This window comes from Lampetra fluviatilis, chromosome 53 (genome assembly GCF_964198595.1).
Source record: "Lampetra fluviatilis chromosome 53, kcLamFluv1.1, whole genome shotgun sequence".
Taxonomy (NCBI): Eukaryota; Metazoa; Chordata; class Hyperoartia; order Petromyzontiformes; family Petromyzontidae; genus Lampetra; species Lampetra fluviatilis.
Window position 1 is genome coordinate 8,344,840 of NC_136327.1, and position 20,866 is coordinate 8,365,705.

General features: G+C 54.7%; 1 protein-coding gene across 1 annotated transcript in view; it reads right to left on the reverse strand.

The window, feature by feature from the left end:
- The window catches only part of KCNN3 (potassium calcium-activated channel subfamily N member 3), a 124,494-nt gene that overhangs the window by 16,293 nt on the left and 87,335 nt on the right, over positions 1–20,866 (reverse strand). Inside the window, exons 5-6 of the mRNA XM_078879346.1 lie at positions 16,725–16,835; positions 6,032–6,159 (exon numbers count right to left, since the gene is read on the reverse strand). Of these exons, the coding sequence (XP_078735472.1) occupies positions 6,032–6,159; positions 16,725–16,835 (239 nt within the window). The remainder of the gene's footprint in view (positions 1–6,031; positions 6,160–16,724; positions 16,836–20,866) is intronic.

Genomic DNA, 20,866 nt, shown 5'->3' on the forward strand with positions numbered 1-20,866 from the left:
GCTGAGTGGGTGGACGTGGAGCTGAGTGAGTGGACGCGGAGCTGAGTGAGTGGACGTGGAGCTGAGTGGTTGGACGTGGAGCTGAGTGGGTGGACGTGGAGGTGAGTGAGTGGACGTAGAGCTGAGTGGGTGGACGTGGAGCTGAGTGAGTGGACGTGGAGCTGAGTGGGTGGACGTGGAGCGGAGTGAGTGAGTGGACGTGGAGCTGAGTGAGTGGACGTGGAGCTGAGTGGGTGGACGTGGAGCTGAGTGGGTGGACGTGGAGCTGAGTGGGTGGACGTGGAGCTGAGTGGGTGGACATGGAGCTGAGTGGGTGGACGTGGAGCTGAGTGGGTGGACGTGGAGGTGAGTGAGTGGACGTAGAGCTGAGTGGGTGGACGTGGAGCTGAGTGAGTGGACGTGGAGCTGAGTGGGTGGACGTGGAGCGGAGTGAGTGAGTGGACGTGGAGCTGAGTGAGTGGACGTGGAGCTGAGTGGGTGGACGTGGAGCTGAGTGGGTGGACGTGGAGCTGAGTGGGTGGACGTGGAGCTGAGTGGGTGGACGTGGAGCTGAGTGAGTGGACGTGGAGCTGAGTGGGTGGACGCGGACTGGAGTGGGTGGACGTGGACTGGAGTGGGTGGACGTGCAGTGGGAAGGTGCCCGGGGTCACGACGAGGGAAAGCTGCACCCCTTGGGGTCGAGGATGTGAGGATGTGTGATGGGAGAATGGGACGATGGGAGAGGTTGGCATGTGAGATGGGAGGATGGCACAATGGGAGGATGGGAGATGGGTGGATGTGTGATAGGAGAATTGGAGGATGTGTGATGGGAGGATGGGATGTGTGATGGGAGGATGGGATGTGTGATGGGAGCATGGGATGTGTGTTGGGAGCATGGGATGTGTGATGGGAGGATGTGAGGCTGTGTGATGGGATAATGGGAGGATGTGAGGCTGTGTGATGGGAGGATGGGAGGATTGGCTGTGCTGGGAGGCTGTGTGATGGGAGGGTGGTGGAGCGTTGCTGCGTGAGATTCGCCCAAACGAGGAAGTCGGAAAATGTAACAGACTCCCCGCTTCCCCCGGCGCCCCCACCCTCCCCCCCCCACACACAAAATAATTAATATAATGGGTGGCGCCATGGGCAGAGAACGAATAGATTGACTTCCCGCTCAGAGTGCGATTCAGAATCGCATACGTCCACATCATCATCATCATTGTCGTCATCACAACTTCACCAGAAACATCATCATTACTGCGATTGTCGGCGATCACTTAAAATCATCATCATCTTCAAAATGATTGTCATCCCGATTTTCATCACGATCAAAATAACCCCAACGATCGCTTCGTAGACACATCATTTTCACCACAATGAACCCTCCCTGGGTTGCTAAACCGAGTACCACATAGACATTAACATAGGGCGGGACGTTTGGAAAGCCTGCTCCCTGCCATAAGAACGTGGAATTACCACGAGCGGGTATCCCACGTCCCTCGTACGCGTGACAGGGTTTTTTTTTTCTCTGTGAATGCCCCCCGGGGACTCCTGGAATTCCGTCGTTTCAAAAATGTCCCTCTCCGCCCGTCTCATCTCTCTCTCTGAACAACAACGTGGAGTTCAACTCACTACGTTATTCATGAGAACCTGGCTCGCAATTTAATTTCTCTCTCTCTCCTTATTCATCCCCGGGAAAGCCTCGCGGCTGAGTCTCAAGACTCTTTTTCAGCAGCATCCTGACAAGTTTTCACGATAGATGGCGATGGGGGGGGGCGGAGCGGAAGGGGGGCGCGGATGGGAGGAAAATAATTTAGCGGAATAATTTTAAGAGCATTTGGCTGCTGCCAACATTTTCCGCGCGCTGAGCCACTTCGTTGTGCGATCATTTGCGATGGGCAGGTCGCTCCTCAAAACAAAACAACACGCCTGGCAAATTAAAATAAAATTGTTTAATTAGTTCAGTTTCATTTGTGACATTTCGGCCTTACGCCGGCACACGACTGCCTGCTCCTTGTCGAGGGCGTCACGGGATCTTAAACGTCAAGTGCTCGTGGAGCAGATGGCGTGTAGCGGTATCTTTATCAGTACTGTTGTTATCACACAGCAACAAGAATAAACTTTGTTTTTTAACTCTCAACTATTTTTACTTGACGAGGTAAGGCCCACTGAGCTGTACAGCTCTTCTTCAGAAGCGACCTGGCCATTACACATGATAGCTCAGCGAGGTGTGGGCTTCTCATCATCACGCAGACATTGATAGCAGTAGCCAAACACTCTCCAAAAGGGAGATGTTGCTTCTAAATGTGGAGGGAATTAACGGAGGATCCGGAGAAAAATCCACGCGACCACGGGGAAAGAGACACCGCAAACTCCAAATATACAGCAGGCGCCAGGGTCAGGATCGAACCCACGACCTCCTATAGACCATGCGAGGTAGTTAACATCTCCTAGCCACCGTGATGACGATGAGAGAGAGAAATACACCGCAAATTCCAAATATACAGCAGCAGGTGTCAGGGTCGGGATTGAACCCACGACCTCCTGTATACCAGGCGAGGTAGTTTACATCTCCTAGCCGCCGTGATGATGGTGAGAGAGAGACGCAAACTCAAAATATACAGCAGCAGGCGCCAGGGTCGGGATCGAACCCGCGACCTCCTATAGACCAGGTGAGGTAGTTAACATCTCCTAGCCGCCGTGATGATGGTGAGAGAGAGACGCAAACTCAAAATATACCGCAGCAGGTGTCAGGGTCGGGATCGAACCCACGACCTCCTGTGTACCAGGCGAGGTAGTCAACATCTCCTAGCCTCTGCGCCACGCCGGTGGATTCGAACCCCGTGACCGTCTGCCAACACGAGGGCGCTGCCACTGGGCCAAGGCATCACCACGCACGCTCCCTCGCTGTTGTGCATCTCATCTCAGATCTCATCTTATACATCTTGTCGTACGTAGATTTACGTAGCAGAGCCTGGTTGCAAGGCGCTTCGCGACAATTATTAACAATGTACCTGAGATGACAGTGGTTGAGATGGAGTGGGGTCATTATTGAAAGTGGTGGTGGCGTGGTTCATGGCCACAGGAAGGAGAACAGGCGGGAGTCGTTGAGGGGTTGGTAGAGGGGTGGTTATCGTGACAGTGCCCCCCCCCCCCTTGCACCCCCCCCATTGCACCCCCCCCATTGCTCCCCCCCATTGCCCCTCCCATGCCTACCCCCCCCATTGCCCCCCCCCCCATTGCTCCCCCCCATGCCTCCCCCCCCACCATTGCCACCCCCCCCCATTGCTCACCCCCATTGCCCCCCCCATTGCTCCCCCCCATTTCCTCCCCCACATGCCTCCCCCCCACCATTGCTCCCCCCCCCCCCCATTTGCTGCCCCACTGCTCCCCCATTCCTCCTCTATTCTTGTGCAAATCAGGAGCCCCATCCGCATGCAAAGCAGGTAACGTGGATCTCAGCAGCAGCGCGACGCCGAGAAATCCAAGCTGAGATGAGTGGCGACCAAGGTGGGGGGGTGGGGGGGGGTGTAGGAAAGGTGAGGGGTGGGGTCGCGACCTCCGGCAAGAGGAGCGGCAAGGGAGAGAAGAACCCACGTGTGTGTGTGTGTATGTGCGTGTGTGCATGTGCGCATGTGTGCGTGTGTGCGTGTGTGCATGTGTGCGTGTGTGTGCATGTGTGTGTGCGTGTGCGTGTGTGCGTGTGTGTGCGTGTGCGTGGTTTATCGCGCTGCGCTACGAAGCCGGCGACCCGAGTTCGATTCCCGCTCACGGCCAACACCAGTGACTATTATCTGAGCCTGGGCCTCCCCTAGGTCGACTCAGCCTCACATGAGTACCCGGAGTGATGTGTAAATATCAGCACGGGGGAGACAAAGGCGGCTGGGCGCGGTGCTGCCCACCCTTCATAGGAGCTTGCTTGTAGCACTTGCTCTTACAGTCTGTGAAGGCTATACGGGGGATCTTTGTTTCTGTCTTTGTCAGCGAGTCAACCTACAACACCTACGTCTATCACGTGACCTGCCATCAGCGAGCTTTCACCACTTCATGCGATGGCCTCGACGTGCACCTAGCCTGGCAAAAGTACCGTGGTGATGTCACTGCCACTCAGTGGCAAGGCGTGGTTATATTATTATTGCTGTGAATATGTGAGCCACCCAGGTCGACTCAGCCTTAAATGCGTACCATGGTGCAGTGTGTAAACACATCAGCAGTGGAGAGACAAAGGCAGCTTGGCGTGGTGCTGGCCACGCAACTCCTTCGTGAGCCGTGCCGGCCTTCATGGGTGCTGCTCGCCAACAGGACTGCCCCTATGGGCCATGAGGTTAAGCAGACGATTTGTTTCACCACGGAAACTCTTGCGGTGTTAGGGTTGGCATGGGGAAGGGGGGTGGACGGGGAGGGGCTATTGGCAGATCCCAATATCCCCCACGATGACCACCACCAATACCTCTATCACCACAATCATGATCACCGCTACCACCATGACCATCATAATCACCACCACTATCACCATCATTACCACGAGCACCACTCTCTTTCGTCACCACCACCGACAACACCGCCAAAAAATATCTCTACCACTAATACCGCCAACCCCAGGCCGATTAAAGCCACCACCATCACCACCATCACCACCACGGCCGCTATCAACCAATACGGATACTCGCCATTTGCCACGAAGTAACGGTGACATCACCACGGCGCCAGTGCCCTGGTGATGTCAAAGTCTCGCTGCTGGCAGGAGGTCATGGGACAGACCCGGCAGGTGCCATGGGTCGACTGACTGAGATGACCGGCACATGCACCAGCTGCGACTCCTATAGTGCCAACTTGCTGTATTTTAGCCACCCAGCGCCCCGCTCGTTGTTGTGAGCGTTGCTCCTCTGCCCTCCGTTGTTGTTGGAGGACGACTGCCTCCAAATGACCAGGAGCATCCTTCACGAGCTATCAACAACACCCTTACCAAGCGCACACGCCCACTGCCAGCACGTGGAGCGAAACGTCGACCCGAAAGCGCGTCGACAAAGAGCCGCACAGCAGGGCAACCGCGAAAAAAAAAACATCCTATGCTCAACCGAGTTGCTTATCATTCCGTGGAAATGTAAAGCATCAGCAAAATACTGTAAACGCATGTGATGTTGATTCTAAATGTGGAGGGGGAAAAACCAAAAGAGGACCCGAAGCAAAATCCACACGACCACCACGGGGAGAGAGAGAGAGACACGCAAACTCCAAATATACAGCAACAGGTGTCAGGGTCGGGATCGAACCCACAACCTCCTGTGTACCAGGCGAGGTAGTTAACATCTCCTAGCCACCGTGATGATGATGAGAGAGAGAGACGCAAACTCCAAATATGCAGCAGCAGGCGTCAGGGTCGGGATCGAACCCACGACCTCCTAACTTAGCAACACCAAACAGAGGTGATGTCAAGTAGCGGCGAGTGACCTTGAGTCACGGGGAAGGATTTGGTTGAGGACAGAGCCGCTCGGCTCTACACCGGCGCGTCTCGGGGAGGGTGGCACACACACGCGGCAGGCGACTTGTTGCTACATCGCCACCCCGTGCCAACACGCCGGGTGAAACACGGCACCCCCAGTGGCAGCTGTCCCTGTGCAGCGCAGCATGACTCAGCATCTGGCCTGTGAGTGGACATTCATCTGCCAAAGCCTAGGGGACCCCCGCTGGCAGCTGTCACTGCAGCACAAGTCAACTCAGCACCGAGCTTGCGAGCGGCCACACCAGTCTCTGCCAAGAGTGGGCAATGACTGTTATGTGGTCTCACCTAGGGGACCCCCCGCTGTCAGCTGTCACTGCAGCACAAGTCGACTCAGCACCTGGCCAGCGAAGCGAGCCTCATCCTACCAGCAGTAGCGGGGGTGGTGCCATGACCGCTGCTGTGCGTAATGCCAAGTTCAGTGGGACAACTCCAGGCGCAGCCCCGCAATTACGCCGTGGATCTGCGGGCAAACGGGCCGAGCGGCACCCTCCCCCCCCCTCCTCCAAGACCCCCCCCCAACCCCTCCCCCCACCCCGCCCCCCTCTGACGTACTGGTGGATTGCCTGCAGGAACTTGCGCTGGTGCTTGCGCACGCGCGAGTGGTCGATCTTCTTCACGAGCTTCGTGTGCTTGTAGATGAGCCACGTCTCGCGCAGCACGTTGGCCGCCGCGTTCTTGATCTGCGGGACGAGAGGGAAGAGAAGCACGGCGATCGGTAGTCGGCTCCAGGCCCGTGAACAGAGAGAGACGGAGTGAGAGACAGAGACACAGAGAGACAGAGAGTGAGAGACAGAGAGACAGAGAGTGAGAGACAGAGAGACAGAGAGTGAGAGACAGAGAGACAGAGAGACAGAGAGTGAGAGACAGAGAGAGAGAAACAGAGAGTTGCATGCGCAGGGCCCCTATGGGTCTCAGTCGCGACTCGACTCTGGCTTGAGTGGAATGTATTTTCTACTTCATGCAAACTCAAAAAATGCAGGCGTGAGGGTCGGGTTTGAACCCACGACCTCCTGTATACCAAGCGAGGTGGTTAACATCTCGCCACCGTGACGCCCCACCAGTGTCAACCAGGGGACCAGCTGGAGTCGAACTGCGAAGCTCTGCAACAAATGTTATATCCGTAGAGTGCCTTGGCCCGGAGCGCTTTGCATAGTTTGAAAGGCGGTAGCAGTACCTTGCACTTTAGTGGTGGTGCCTTACGCCGATAATCAGAGGTGTGGACTCGAGTCATGTGACTTGGACTCGAGTCAGACTCGAGTCATGAATTTGATGACTTGCGACTCGACTTGGACTTGCATAACAATGACTTTGTCCCACCTATGAGATGTGGACTCGAGTCATGTGACTTGGACTCGAGTCAGACTCGAGTCATGAATTTGATGACTTGCGACTCGACTTGGACTTGCATAACAATGACTTTGTCCCACCTCTGCCGATAATTATCCCAACTCGGAGCCAGCCAAAAGCAGCAGCATTCGACAGTGTCCCAAGTGAAAAATTCACCGAAACTATTTTTTTTATTTTACCAGGTAAGGCCCACTGAGCCATATCGCTTTTTCATAAGCGGCCTGGCAACTCAACGAAGTGGCTTATCACGTGGAAATTAATAGCAGACAAATACTCTAAATGCACGTTGATTCTAAATGTGGAGGGGGAAACCAGAGGACCCGGAGAACAACCCACACGACCACAGGGAGAACATGCAAACTCCAAATATACAGACGTGAGGGTCAGCATCGAACCCACAACTTCCTGTATACACGGCGAGGTAGTTAACACCTCGCCATCGCGAGATGTTAACTGTTAAGAACAGCATCACTATAACCCTCGATGCCTATGAACACATCACCCGGACTTGACATGCACCCCAATCTGGTCAGAACTCGAAAGCCAAGCAGATCTGAGCTTGGATAGTGCCTGGATGGGTGCCTACCATGCACAAACAGGTTGTCATAGCCCTGTTCTGGTTATGTTTCTAGATTTGAAGCTTTCGTGACTGCAAGGATTCATACTCTTAGTTCTTATTTTTATTAATTTTAAAAAAACATTTTTACCTACGTGACTTTACCGAAAGAACTAAGAGTATGTTGTGGTTATAGCCAGTTGTATTGTACATCTATGCTGCCCGTACTGACCGGCCGGGGTGAAGTATGGTCAAACGGTCTCCACAAACCGGCAGGGCGTGGGGAGACCCTCATCCAGCAGTGGATTGACACAAGGTCTACGGGTATTGTGTGGCGGTCATCTCCACCGGTGGAAATTCCACATTCACATGGCAGGGACAATCTTTAACAACCACCGACGACTTCGCACAAAGTGATACCGATTTTCATGACCCTGCAGAGATGACAATGATGGCTTGCCAATGTCAACCATTGACCGTACAAAACATTCAACCAAGCGCATTGCTCTACGTCTACGTAATGACAGGTTGATAGCACGCAGCACGAATGACGGCTATTAAAATTAGAATAACGATCACCCAGATTGCCAAGTAGTGAGATGACATTTAGAAAAGTACGATACGTATAACGCGTTTAACTGTCGCCTTTGGGATCATAAAGTACCGTACAAAAGATGGTAATAGACATGTAGACTGCAGTTGTATAACAATGCGAGCGTATTTCCAACGGGGCATATTGCTACACAGTATTCAAAGTGCACAGATGTAGCACTTTAATTTAAAGCACTTATATCAACAATCATAAGTGCATACCTGTCAACCTTTAATCAGTACCCACTTTATTACAGACCAACTCAGACCGTATTGGTCACCCCGTGCCCTTATAAATCTCAATGTTCATTCTACAAAGTCCCATAGCCAGGGAGAAACACAAATAGACAAACATTTTTATTTATTTGTGCCCGTATTGAAACGGCTGTACGCCGTATGGACATGAAAATTGAATTCCCCTGTACAAGAATACGGAGTAAACCATATATGGGTTAAGAGGTATGATAGTGTAGTGTATAGTGCAGTGTATAAGTGTATAGTATTGCATAGTAGGGTATAGGAATATATATTAGTGTGTAGTGTACAGTGCATACCTGTTAACCCCATATCAGTGCCTACCGTTTTACAGACCAATTCAAACCTTATTGGTCACCCTTATACATCTCAATGTTCATCGTACAAAGTTCCATCACGAGGGAGAAACACAGACATTTGTATTTATTTGTGCCCGTATTGAAACGCCTGTACGCCGCATGGACCTGAAAACTCAATCTCCCTGACTTAAGAACACGGGGTAACCCACGTGGGCTGGCAGCTATGATCACGAGGGCATTGTGTCAATCGAAATAATGTTTGGGGCATTTAAAAGTAAAATCGCTCAACTCGAGCATAGCAATATTTCGCTCAGGGAGCCGGGACGGGCGTGACAGAGCGAACGGTGGTGCTACTTGTCAAGATGATAACTACGTAATTATTTCCGCGATAGCAGGAGTCGTAATTGTCATAATTGTTATTGAAGATGTTGGAGTCGCGCTAAGAGGGGAAAGTAGGGCTGCTGCGGCGCCATGACGGCGGGCGTTGTAAGCGCGCTTCGCATTGGTCGAAGGCCGCCAAGCAACAGGCGCTCTGATTGGACGAGACGTTCGCTCTCGTGGCTGGGTGTGGTTATTGGTGATTTAAAAAAAGGGGGGGGGGGGTGTAGAATGTGAGGATTAATAATGATTAAACATTATTATTTGAAAGGTATTATTTTAACTAAATTTGAAGGTTGATTATTAAACACATTATTACAATTATTTATTTAAATACAATATTGCAATCAATCATTAAAACGAATTCTCAAAATTAAATATTCAAATTTTTATTTGAATTAATTATTACACCTAATTATTACAATTAATTTATAAAATGTATTAGTAAAACGAATTAGTAAAACTAATCATTAAAATGTAACATGACAATTAATTATTAAAACGGATTATTAAAACAATTAAGTAAAAAACGTGAACAGACCCAGGACAGCGGGACCCGGAACGGTTGTTTTTTGTCGAAGTGAAAATCTTGAAATGTCACGCGGTGGACGAGGCTGTGTAGAACATGTCAGCTCAACAGGTGTCAACGATGCGAAGACGCTAAGCGTCAAAGACGTGGAATCATGTAAACAGACGACAAGGGCAAGTTCAATAAAAGTGTGCAATAATGAGAGCACGCAAGAGGCTCCAGAAGAAGAATAAAAAACCCCCCACAATGTTGTTAGGTGCAGGTGCAATTAAGGGACGAGGAGATTGAACGGCTTCGGCCACGGCGGTTTGAGGACCCTGGTTCAGCACGGTGGCGAGGAGATGTTAATTACCTCGCCTGGTACACAGGAGGTCGTGGGTTCGATCCCGACCTTGACGCCTGCTGCTGTATATTTGGAGTTTGCGTGTATCTCTCTCTCCCCGTGGTCGCGTGGATTTTTCTCCGGGTCCTCTAGTTTTCCTCTCCATATTTAGAATCAACATCACGCGTTTAGAGCATTTGGCTGCTTGACATGTCCACGTGATGATGACAAGCGACTTTGTTGAGCTATCATTTGTGATAGCGATGATGACAAGCGACTTAGTTGAGCTATCATTTGTGATAGCGAGGTCGCTTCTGAAAAAGAGCTACATAACTCAGTGGGGCCTTACCTGGTAAAATAAAAAAAATGTGTTTAATTAGTTGAGTTTAACAGTTTCATTCGTCACATTGGCGCCTTACGCCGGCACACGATGGCCTACTCCTTGCCGAGGGCGTCACGCGATCTTCAACGTCAAGTGCTCGTGAAGCAGACGGCGTGTGAGTGTATCTTTATCAGTACTGTTGGTATCACACGAGGTAAGGCCCACTGAGCTGTGTCGCTCTTTTTCAGAAGCAGCCTGGCCACCACAGACGATAGCTCGACGGGGCGGGCTTCACGTGGACATTTATAGCAGCAGACAAATTCTCTCTAAGCGGGCGATGTTGACTCAACAATGTGGAGTTGAGCCACGGCTCGAGTTGCCGAGCCACATCCAAGCCCTGCCGCCGTGGCTCGGAAATGCCGCTGGGACTGTCCGCAGGGCGACGAGAAGCCACACGGGGCGTCGTAGACCCCTCAGCGCCACTTCTGTTGGCTACACCAGGGGTCCCCAACCCCCGGGCCGCGGACCGGTACCGTCCATGGCCTGTTAGGAACCGGGCCGCACAGCAGCAGGAGGTGAGAGCGGTGAGTCCGCGCGTGGCCCCCCGCCCCCATTGTTTTATTATTGACCACTTCCGTCCGTGCCTCTTTCCCGCACTGCGCGCTTGTCTCAGTCACAGTGTTGGTGAGCCCACGAGCTCTAACCCCCAGTAGCCAACATGAGTAAATAACAAATGTCGCTGGAGAGCTTCTTTGAAAAGATTGTCTTCCACGAAACCGGTCCCTGGTGCCAAGAATGTTTGGGGCCGCTGCGCTAAACGACTGCTCAGGTGCAGGCTCGAGGGCTTCTTGAGCTGGGGGTGCACGCAACCCCTTGGGGGGGTGCACGCCACCCCTTGGGGGGGTGCACGCCACCCCTTGGGGGGGGGGGGGGGGTGCGAGATGCCCTTTCCGGGGTGTGGCGAGACACGGACACATTTTTGTTCGAAGGTAAATCGTCGGAAACACAAATTAAGCACGGACACGTAAGTACAACTACTTTGTTCTATCAAATCTATGTATTTAAACTTGATTAGAAGTTTAGATACATGCATTTAGTAACATAAACTATTTTCACAATTGAGAACCCAAGGGGTGCAAGGCTGCAGTAAAAATTAAGTGCCACTGATTTAGGGAATCGAATTTTGTTGTTGATTTTTTATTATTTTGCTATAATTGTTGTTGTTGTTGTTCGTCTTGAGAAGGAGCGTCTCGTCTGCAACAGTGGTCAGGTCGCCGAACGACGCACGCGAAAGGAAACGCGTAATTACACACACACACTCACATAAAGACAAAGATCCCCCGTGTAGCCTCAACAGACTGTTGGGGCAAGCGCTGTTCGCACATTACGCCTTGCATAATGTGCAGGAAGACCCAGATTTGACCCCACCGCTATTTAAAAACCATGAAACTAAACTATATATTTTTTATTTTACCAGGTAAGGCCCGCTGAGCTATACAGCTCTTTATCAGAAGCGACCTGGCCACAAATGGTAACAGCTCAGCCAAGTGGGCTTCTCATCACCACGTGGACATTTACGGCAGTCGTCAAATACCCTCAACGCGTGATGTCGATTCTAAATGTGGAGGGAAAACCCGGAGGACCCGGAGAAAAATCCACGCGTCCACAGGGAGAGAGACGCAAACTCCAAATATACAGCAGCAGGCATCGTCAGGGTGGGGATCGAACCCACGACCTCCTGCATAGTGCATACCAGGCGAGGTAATTGACATCTCCCAGCCACCGTGATGATGATGAGAGAGAAACGCAAACTCCAAATATACAGCTGGCATCGTCAGGGTCGGGATCGAACCCACGACATCCTGCATACCAGGCGAGATAGTTAACATCTCCTTGCCACCGTGATGATGATGATGATGAGAGAGAGACGCAAACTCCAAATATGCAGCAGGCATCGTCAGGGTCGGGATCGAACCCACGACCTCCTGCATACCAGGCGAGGTAGTCAACATCTCCTTGCCACCGTGATGATGATGATGAGAGAGAGACGCAAACTACAAATATGCAGCAGGCATCGTCAGGGTCGGGATCGAACCCACGACCTCCTGCATACCAGGCGAGGTAGTTAACATCTCTTAGCCACCGTGATGATGATGATGATGAGAGAGAGACGCAAACTCCAAATATACAGCAGGCATCGTCAGGGTCGGGATCGAACCCACGACCTCCTGCATACCAGGCGAGGTAGTTAACATCTCCTAGCCACCGTGATGATGATGATGAGAGAGAGACGCAAACTCCAAATATACAGCAGCAGGCATCGTCAGGGTCGGGATCGAACCCACGACATCCTGCATACCAGGCGAGATAGTTAACATCTCCTAGCCACCGTGATGATGATGAGAGAGAGACGCAAACTCCAAATATACAGCAGGCATCGTCAGGGTCGGGATCGAACCCACGATATCCTGCATACCAGGCGAGGTAGTTAACATCTCATGAACGCCGCCCCAACGACTCCTCTCGTCGCGTCCGCCGCCGGCAGACCGGAGGCGACATCGCGACTTCTGGATCGGAGTCGGGGTCCCCGTCGCTCCGATGGAAACCACCGCGCCACTGCGGCACCCAGCCTCCCCCTCCCTGCCTCCACGACACAACATTATATATTTATATATGTATCATGGACTATCAATTCATACGCAATCAATATCGCTTTCCTGACATGAGTCACGTCGTGCGAGACCGGTAAATATATTATAACAAAAAAAATTCTGGCCTCCGAATGTTTTGGCTTCCCTGGGCGTGCGTTCCGGGGAGCGGTCAGACGCAGCGGCGCTGCGAAGCCGGCCACCCGAGTTCGATCCCCGCTCGCGGCCACCACCAGTCATGGGCCTCCCCTAGGTCGACTCGGCCTCGAATGAGCAACCCCGGGGCGATGGCGTCAACGTCGCTGCGAGGGAGACAAAGGCGGGTCCGGGCGTGTGCCCTGGCGGCTCCGGGCGTGTGCCCTGGCGGCTTGCCCCGCAAAAATAAAAAATAAAGTGCCTGTTGGTTGAGGCTATACGGGAGACCTTTGTCTTTGTGGGCACGCCGCCGCCGCCGTGAACACAACGGTGGAGCCTGCGACTTGGCGTTTCGTGTTTGAGAAACGCAGGAAGTGAATGACGGCGATGTTCATCAAATAGAAACGGCGCGGGAGGGGCGCGTGGGTAGGAGGACGTGGGGGGGGGTAAGGGGGGAGTGGGTAGGGAAACGTGGGGGGGGGGCACGCCACCCGTTGAACGCGTTACTTCACCAGCGCACACTTTGAGACGATCCTGAAGGCGGTTTGAAGGATTAATTCCTGGCGACTCGGATCGATGGGGGATGGTTCTGCGTGACCCCAGCATGCGGGGGGGGGGGGGGGCTTCAACGTCATCGCCATCACCCTGTGTCGTGGGTGAACAGCTGGGGGACGTCTGGAACGCGACGCCTGGGGTGGTGACAATCGGGGCGGGTCGCACCGATGCGCACGCAAGGCAGTGGCGCGCAGAGGTCAGGCGCCGAGGGGCAAGAGAAGAGCTCTCACGCCAGCCGGCATTGGCGGTGGTGGTAGTTGTTGAGACGTCGGGGAGCGGTGGTGCAGCGGTTAGCGCTACGCTGCGCTATGAACCTGGCGACCGGGATTCGTTTCCCGCTCACGGCCAACACCACCAGTGACGATCATCTGAACCGGTTCCGGGCCTCCCCTAGGCCGACTCGGCCTCAAATGAGTACCTGGTGCGGTGTGTAAACATCGCCACTGGGGAGACAAAGGCGGCCGGGGGTGATGCTGGCAACCCACCCCCTCGTGTGCCGTGCTGGCCTTCATAGGTGCTCGCTAACAGCACTTGCCCCTCGAGTCTGTTAAGGCTATACGGGGGATCTTTATCTTTTGTTGAGACGTCATGGGGACCGTAGCAGTGGCATCAGAAGGAAGCCGCCATGGCCGAGACGTTTGACGGCATCAGCGTCAATGGCCGTGTTGACCTCCTGACCTTGACCCGAGTCCCGCTGACCTCTGGGTCCCACCGAGTCGCAAGGCAAAGTCCACGCGAGCTTCTGCTTAAGCGAGTGGTGGGAAGTTCCACATTGCTATGGCGGGGGTGGGAGTCTCTCCACAGGACGAACCGCTGTCGACCTCCACACACAAGCGGCGGCAGTCGTTTTATCGACCCCGGAAGGATGACGACGACGATGATGATGGGCTGAATCAACCCCCCCCCCCCCAAACCAGGAACTTCAACTCGCAATGTCCCTTACCCTCCGCGAGCCGCTCGCTCTGCCGCGGGGGCCCCGGATTCGTGGCGAGCTGCGCCTGGCGGGTGGGGGCCGGTTTGGGGGGGGCCGGCCGGTGGGGGGGGGGGGGGTCGGGGGGGGGGCGGTTGGGCTGGTGGCCCCGTGAGCCCCAAAGGGGTTTAAATCGCTCTCAGTTGGGGGGGGAGGGGGGGATGCACGGGGCTGCTGCCGCCGCCGCTGCTCGGGTCCATGAGCATTAGCGATGAGACGTCCCCCTCCCTCCCATTGAGCCGCAAATCACTGTCGTCCTGATGCAAAGCCCGGGCCACTGAATTGACCGCGCGGAATATGGGGCAATTTTAGTAATTGCAGAGACAGGTCCAGTTGTTTTGTGTGTGTGTGTGGTGTGCGGTGTGTGTGAGTGTGCTGTGTGGGTGTGTGCTGTGTTTTTTTTCTTCCTCCCTTGCCCCTATTGTGTACGAAACGGGGGACTGACCGCCCGGATTCTGCTCAGGGTAATGCGGCAGTGGCGGCGGCGGCGGGGGAGGAGGAGGCGGCGGCTAATTTGATGAGAGCGATGGGGGCATCCACCCCGCCCGCGCTCCGTGATCACTGCCAAAATCCGTTTGACCTCTGAACCCCCCCGCCCCCCCGAGAGAGAGAAAGAGGGAAGGGGCTGGGGTTGGGCTGGGTGGAGATTTTCAGCGGAGCGCAATGTTCTTGGCGCGCGCGCCAGAGAGGGGAGCAGAATGCCACGGCTTTGGTACCGACTCCTCCCAGCCCCACCCCCACACGTCCCCCACCCCGTCCCCCCTGAACGTTCCCACTTGGTCCTTGAGCCGTTGGACACAAACATTTATTTAGGGGGGGTAGAGGGGAGGTGGTGGGGTTCCCACCCTGGGTGACAGATGCTATCGATGATTTTCCAGAAGCTGACTATCTCGAGATGGCAGAGATGCGTGATAGCAAGGTCTACGTCGTAGCTTTGTTGACGAACGCCTTCATTAAGGAAGGCTAGCCGCGGGAATGAAAGCAACCTAATGAGTCACGCTGCAGTGCAGCAAAACCAACCCGTTGTGCTGTACTTCTATGCCGCCTCGTCTACACTTGCCGCCTTCACCAACTCGCAATGGCCAGCGTGGTGAAGTATGGTCAAACCAAACGCCCCCACGATCCGCACCGCGACGTGGATTAGGAGGGGCCATCTCATCCAGCAGTGGATCGTACCACTAAAAGACATTTATTTTTGTTGGTTTTAATATGTTTCTAGTTTACCAGGTAAAAGCCCAGTGAGCCATGTAGCTATTTTTCAGAAGCGACCTGGCAATCACAAATGAAAGCTCAAACGAAGTGGCTTATCATCATCATCGTGTGGAAATTCATAGCAACCAAATATTCTCTAAACGCGTGAAGTGGATTCTAAATGTGTCTGGGAAAACCCAGAGGACACGGAGAAAAATCCACGCCACCACGGGGAGAGAGAGAGACGAAAACTCAAATATACAGCAGCAGGCGTCAGGGTCGGGGTCGAACCCACGACCTCCTGTACACCAGGCGAGGTAGTTAACATCTCCTAGCCACTGTGATGATGATGAGAGAGAGAGAGACGCAAACTCCAAATATACAGCAGCAGGCGTGAGGGTCGGGATCGAACCCACGACCTCCTGTATACCAGGCGAGGTCGTTAACATCTGGCCACTGCGGTGCCCAACTCACCGGGTGAGCGGGCCGAACCATCATCGGTGCACCGTTAGACACTCGCATACCACGTGACAATGTAATTTGTTTGGCTTGCGCCAGGTGTTGGAGGGTTTTACGACACAAGCTTGGTCACATCACTGCACAGCCTAACCCAGATGTCAACGACGCATCGTAACAACTAACGAGGCGGTTATGTTCACATTAGTGACGATGGTCGTGGTGGTGGTGGTGATAATCACTCTCGTCATCATGCTCCTGCTGGAGATACTGCTGGTGATGGTGACGACGATGATGAAGATGACGATGATGGTGGTAACGACGATGATGAAGATGACGACAATGACGACGATGAGGACGATGGGGATGGGGATGATGACGACGATGACGACGACGATGATGATGATGATTATGATGACGATGATGACAATAGTGACAACGCTGAGGATGATGACGACGATGGTCACAACGATGACGACTGTGACGACGATGAGGATGATAATGACGACGATGACGACGATGATTGTGATGAAGACGGTGACGACGATGACGACACTGACGATGACGACGATGACGACACTGACGATGACGACGATGGTGACGATGATGACGATGATGGTGACGACAATGACGACACTGACGATGAGGACGCCAGTGAGGACGACGCGGGCGCACGGCTGTCGGCACTCACCCTCTTGGAGAGCTGCGTGTCCATCATGAAGTTGTGCACGTGCTTCTCGGCCTTGGTGAGCTCCAGCTTGCGCGCCACCACCGCCACCACGAGCGCCGTGCAGCCGGCGCCCTGCGGCGTGCACACGGGGGGGTGGCCACGGCCCACGGACAACAACAACAACAACCACGACAACCACAACCACGACCACAACCACGACGGACGTAAGCACACGCGCACGCCAACAACTAACGACGCGTGCACACTCACACTCGCATAGCGCACACACTCGCATAGCGCACACGCACACACTCACATAGCGCACACACACACATAGCGCACACACTCGCATAGCGCACACGCGGACACACACACACACACATAGCGCGCACACTCGCATAGCGCACACGCGGACACACACACACATAGCGCGCACACTCGCATAGCGCACACGCGGACACACACACACATAGCGCACACACTCGCAGAGCGCGCACGCGGACACACACACAGATAGCGCACACACTCGCATAGCGCACACGCGGACACACACACACATAGCGCACACACACACATAGCGCACACACTCGCATAGCGCACACGCGGACACACACACACACACATAGCGCGCACACTCGCATAGCGCACACGCGGACACACACACACATAGTGCGCACACTCGCATAGCGCACACGCGGACACACACACACATAGCGCGCACACTCGCAGAGCGCGCACGCGGACACACACACACATAGCGTGCACACTCGCATAGCGCACACGCGGACACACACACACATAGCGCGCACACTCGCATAGCGCACACGCGGACACACACACACATAGCGCACACACTCGCATAGCGCACACACGGACACACACACACATAGCGCGCACACTCGCATAGCGCACACACGGACACACACACACATAGCGCGCACACTCGCATAGCGCGCACGCGGACACACACACACATAGCGCGCACACTCGCATAGCGCGCACGCGGACACACACACACATAGCGCGCACACTCGCATAGCGCACACGCGGACACACACACATAGCGCGCACACTCGCATAGCGCACACGCGGACACACACACACATAGCGCGCACACTCGCATAGCGCACACGCGGACACACACACACATAGCGCACACACTCGCATAGCGCACACGCGGACACACACACACATAGCGCACACACTCGCATAGCGTGCACGCGGACACACACACACATAGCGCGCACACTCGCATAGCGCGCACGCGGACACACACACACACATAGCGCACACACACACATAGCGCACACACTCGCATAGCGCGCACGCGGAGACACACACACACATAGCGCACACACACACATAGCGCACACACTCGCATAGCGCGCACGCGGACACACACACACATAGAGCGCACACTCGCATAGCGCGCACGCGGACACACACACACATAGCGCGCATACTCGCATAGCGCGCACGCGGACACACACACACATAGCGCACACACTCGCATAGCGCGCACGCGGACACACACACACATAGCGCACACACTCGCATAGCGCGCACGCGGACACACACACACATAGCGCACACACTCGCATAGCGCACACGCGGACACACACACACATAGCGCGCACACTCGCATAGCGCGCACGTGGACACACACACACATAGCGCACACACTCGCATAGCGCACACACTCGCATAGCGCACACGCGGACACACACACACATAGCGCGCACACTCGCATAGCGCGCACGCGGACACACACACACATAGCGCGCATACTCGCATAGCGCACACGCGGACACACACACACATAGCGCACACACTTGCATAGCGCGCACGCGGACACACACACACATAGCGCACACACTCGCATAGCGCGCACGCGGACACACACACACATAGCGCACACACTCGCATAGCGCACACGTGGACACACACACACATAGCGCACACACTCGCATAGCGCACACGTGGACACACACACACATAGCGCGCACACTCGCATAGCGCGCACGTGGACACACACACACATAGCGCGCACACTCGCATAGCGCACACACACACATAGCGCACACGCGGACACACACACACATAGCGCGCACACTCGCATAGCGCGCACGCGGACACACACACACATAGTGCGCACACTCGCATAGCGCGCACGTGGACACACACACACATAGCGCGCACACTCGCATAGCGCACACACGGACACACACACACATAGCGCACACACTCGCAGAGCGCGCACGCGGACACACACACACATAGCGCGCACACTCGCATAGCGCACACGCGGACACACACACACATAGTGTGCACACTCGCATAGCGCGCACGCGGACACACACACACACATAGCGCGCACACTCGCATAGCGCGCACGCGGACACACATACACATAGCGCGCACACTCGCATAGCGCACACGCGGACACACACACACATACCGCACACACTCGCATAGCGCACACGCGGACACACACACACATAGCGCGCACACTCGCATAGCGCACACGCGGACACACACACACATAGCGCGCACACTCGCATAGCGAACACGCGGACACACACACATAGCGCGCACGCGGACACACACACACATAGCGCGCACACTCGCATAGCGCGCACGCGGACACACACACACATAGCGCGCACACTCGCATAGCGCACACGCGGACACACACACACATAGCGCGCACACTCACATAGCGCACACGCGGACACACACACACATAGCGCGCACACTCGCATAGCAAACACGCGGACACACACACACATAGCGCACACACTCGCAGAGCGCGCATGCGGACACACACACATAGCGCGCACACTCGCATAGCGCACACGCGGACACACACACACATAGCGCACACACTCGCATAGCGCACACGCGGACACACACACACATAGCGCACACACTCGCAGAGCGCACACGCGGACACACACACACATAGCGCGCACACTCGCATAGCGCGCACGCAGACACACACACATAGTGCGCACACTCACATAGCGCGCACGCGGACACACACACACATAGCGCGCACACTCACATAGCGCGCACGCGGACACACACACACATAGCGCGCACACTCGCATAGCGCACACGCGGACACACACACACACATAGCGCATACACTCGCATAACGCACACGCGGACACACACACATAGCGCGCACACTCGCATAGCGCGCACGCGGACACACACACACATAGCGCGCACACTCGCATAGCGCACACGCGGACACACACACACATAGCGCACACACTCGCATAGCGCACACGCGGACACACACACACACATAGCGCACACACTCGCATAGCGCACACGCGGACACACACACACATAGCGCGCACACTCGCATAGCGCACACGCGGACACACACACACATAGCGCACACACTCGCATAGCGCACACGCGGACACACACACACATAGCGCGCACACTCGCATAGCGCGCACGCGGACACACACACACATAGCGCGCACACTCGCATAGCGCACACGCGGACACACACACACATAGCGCACACACTCGCATAGCGCACACGCGGACACACACACACACACATAGCGCACACACTCGCATAGCGCACACGCGGACACACACATAGCGCGCACACTCGCATAGCGCACACGCGGACACACACACACATAGCGCACACACTCGCATAGCGCACACGCAGACACACACACACACACATAGCGCACACACTCGCATAGCGCACACGCGGACACACAAACATAGCGCACACACACACACTCGCATAGCGCACACACACACACTCACATAGCGCACACACTCACATAGCGCACACGCACACACTCACATAGCGCACACACACACACTCGCATAGCGCACACGCACACACTCACATAGCGCACACACACACTCGCATAGCGCACACGCGGACACACACACACACATAGCGCGCACACACACACATAGCGCGCACACTCACATAGCGCACACGCGGACACATACACACATAGCGCACACACACACACATAGCGCACACACACACACATAGCGCACACACACTCACATAGCGCACACGCGGACACACACACATAGCACACACACACATACTCACATAGCGCACACGCGGACACACTCACATAGCGCACACACACACACACATAGCGCACATG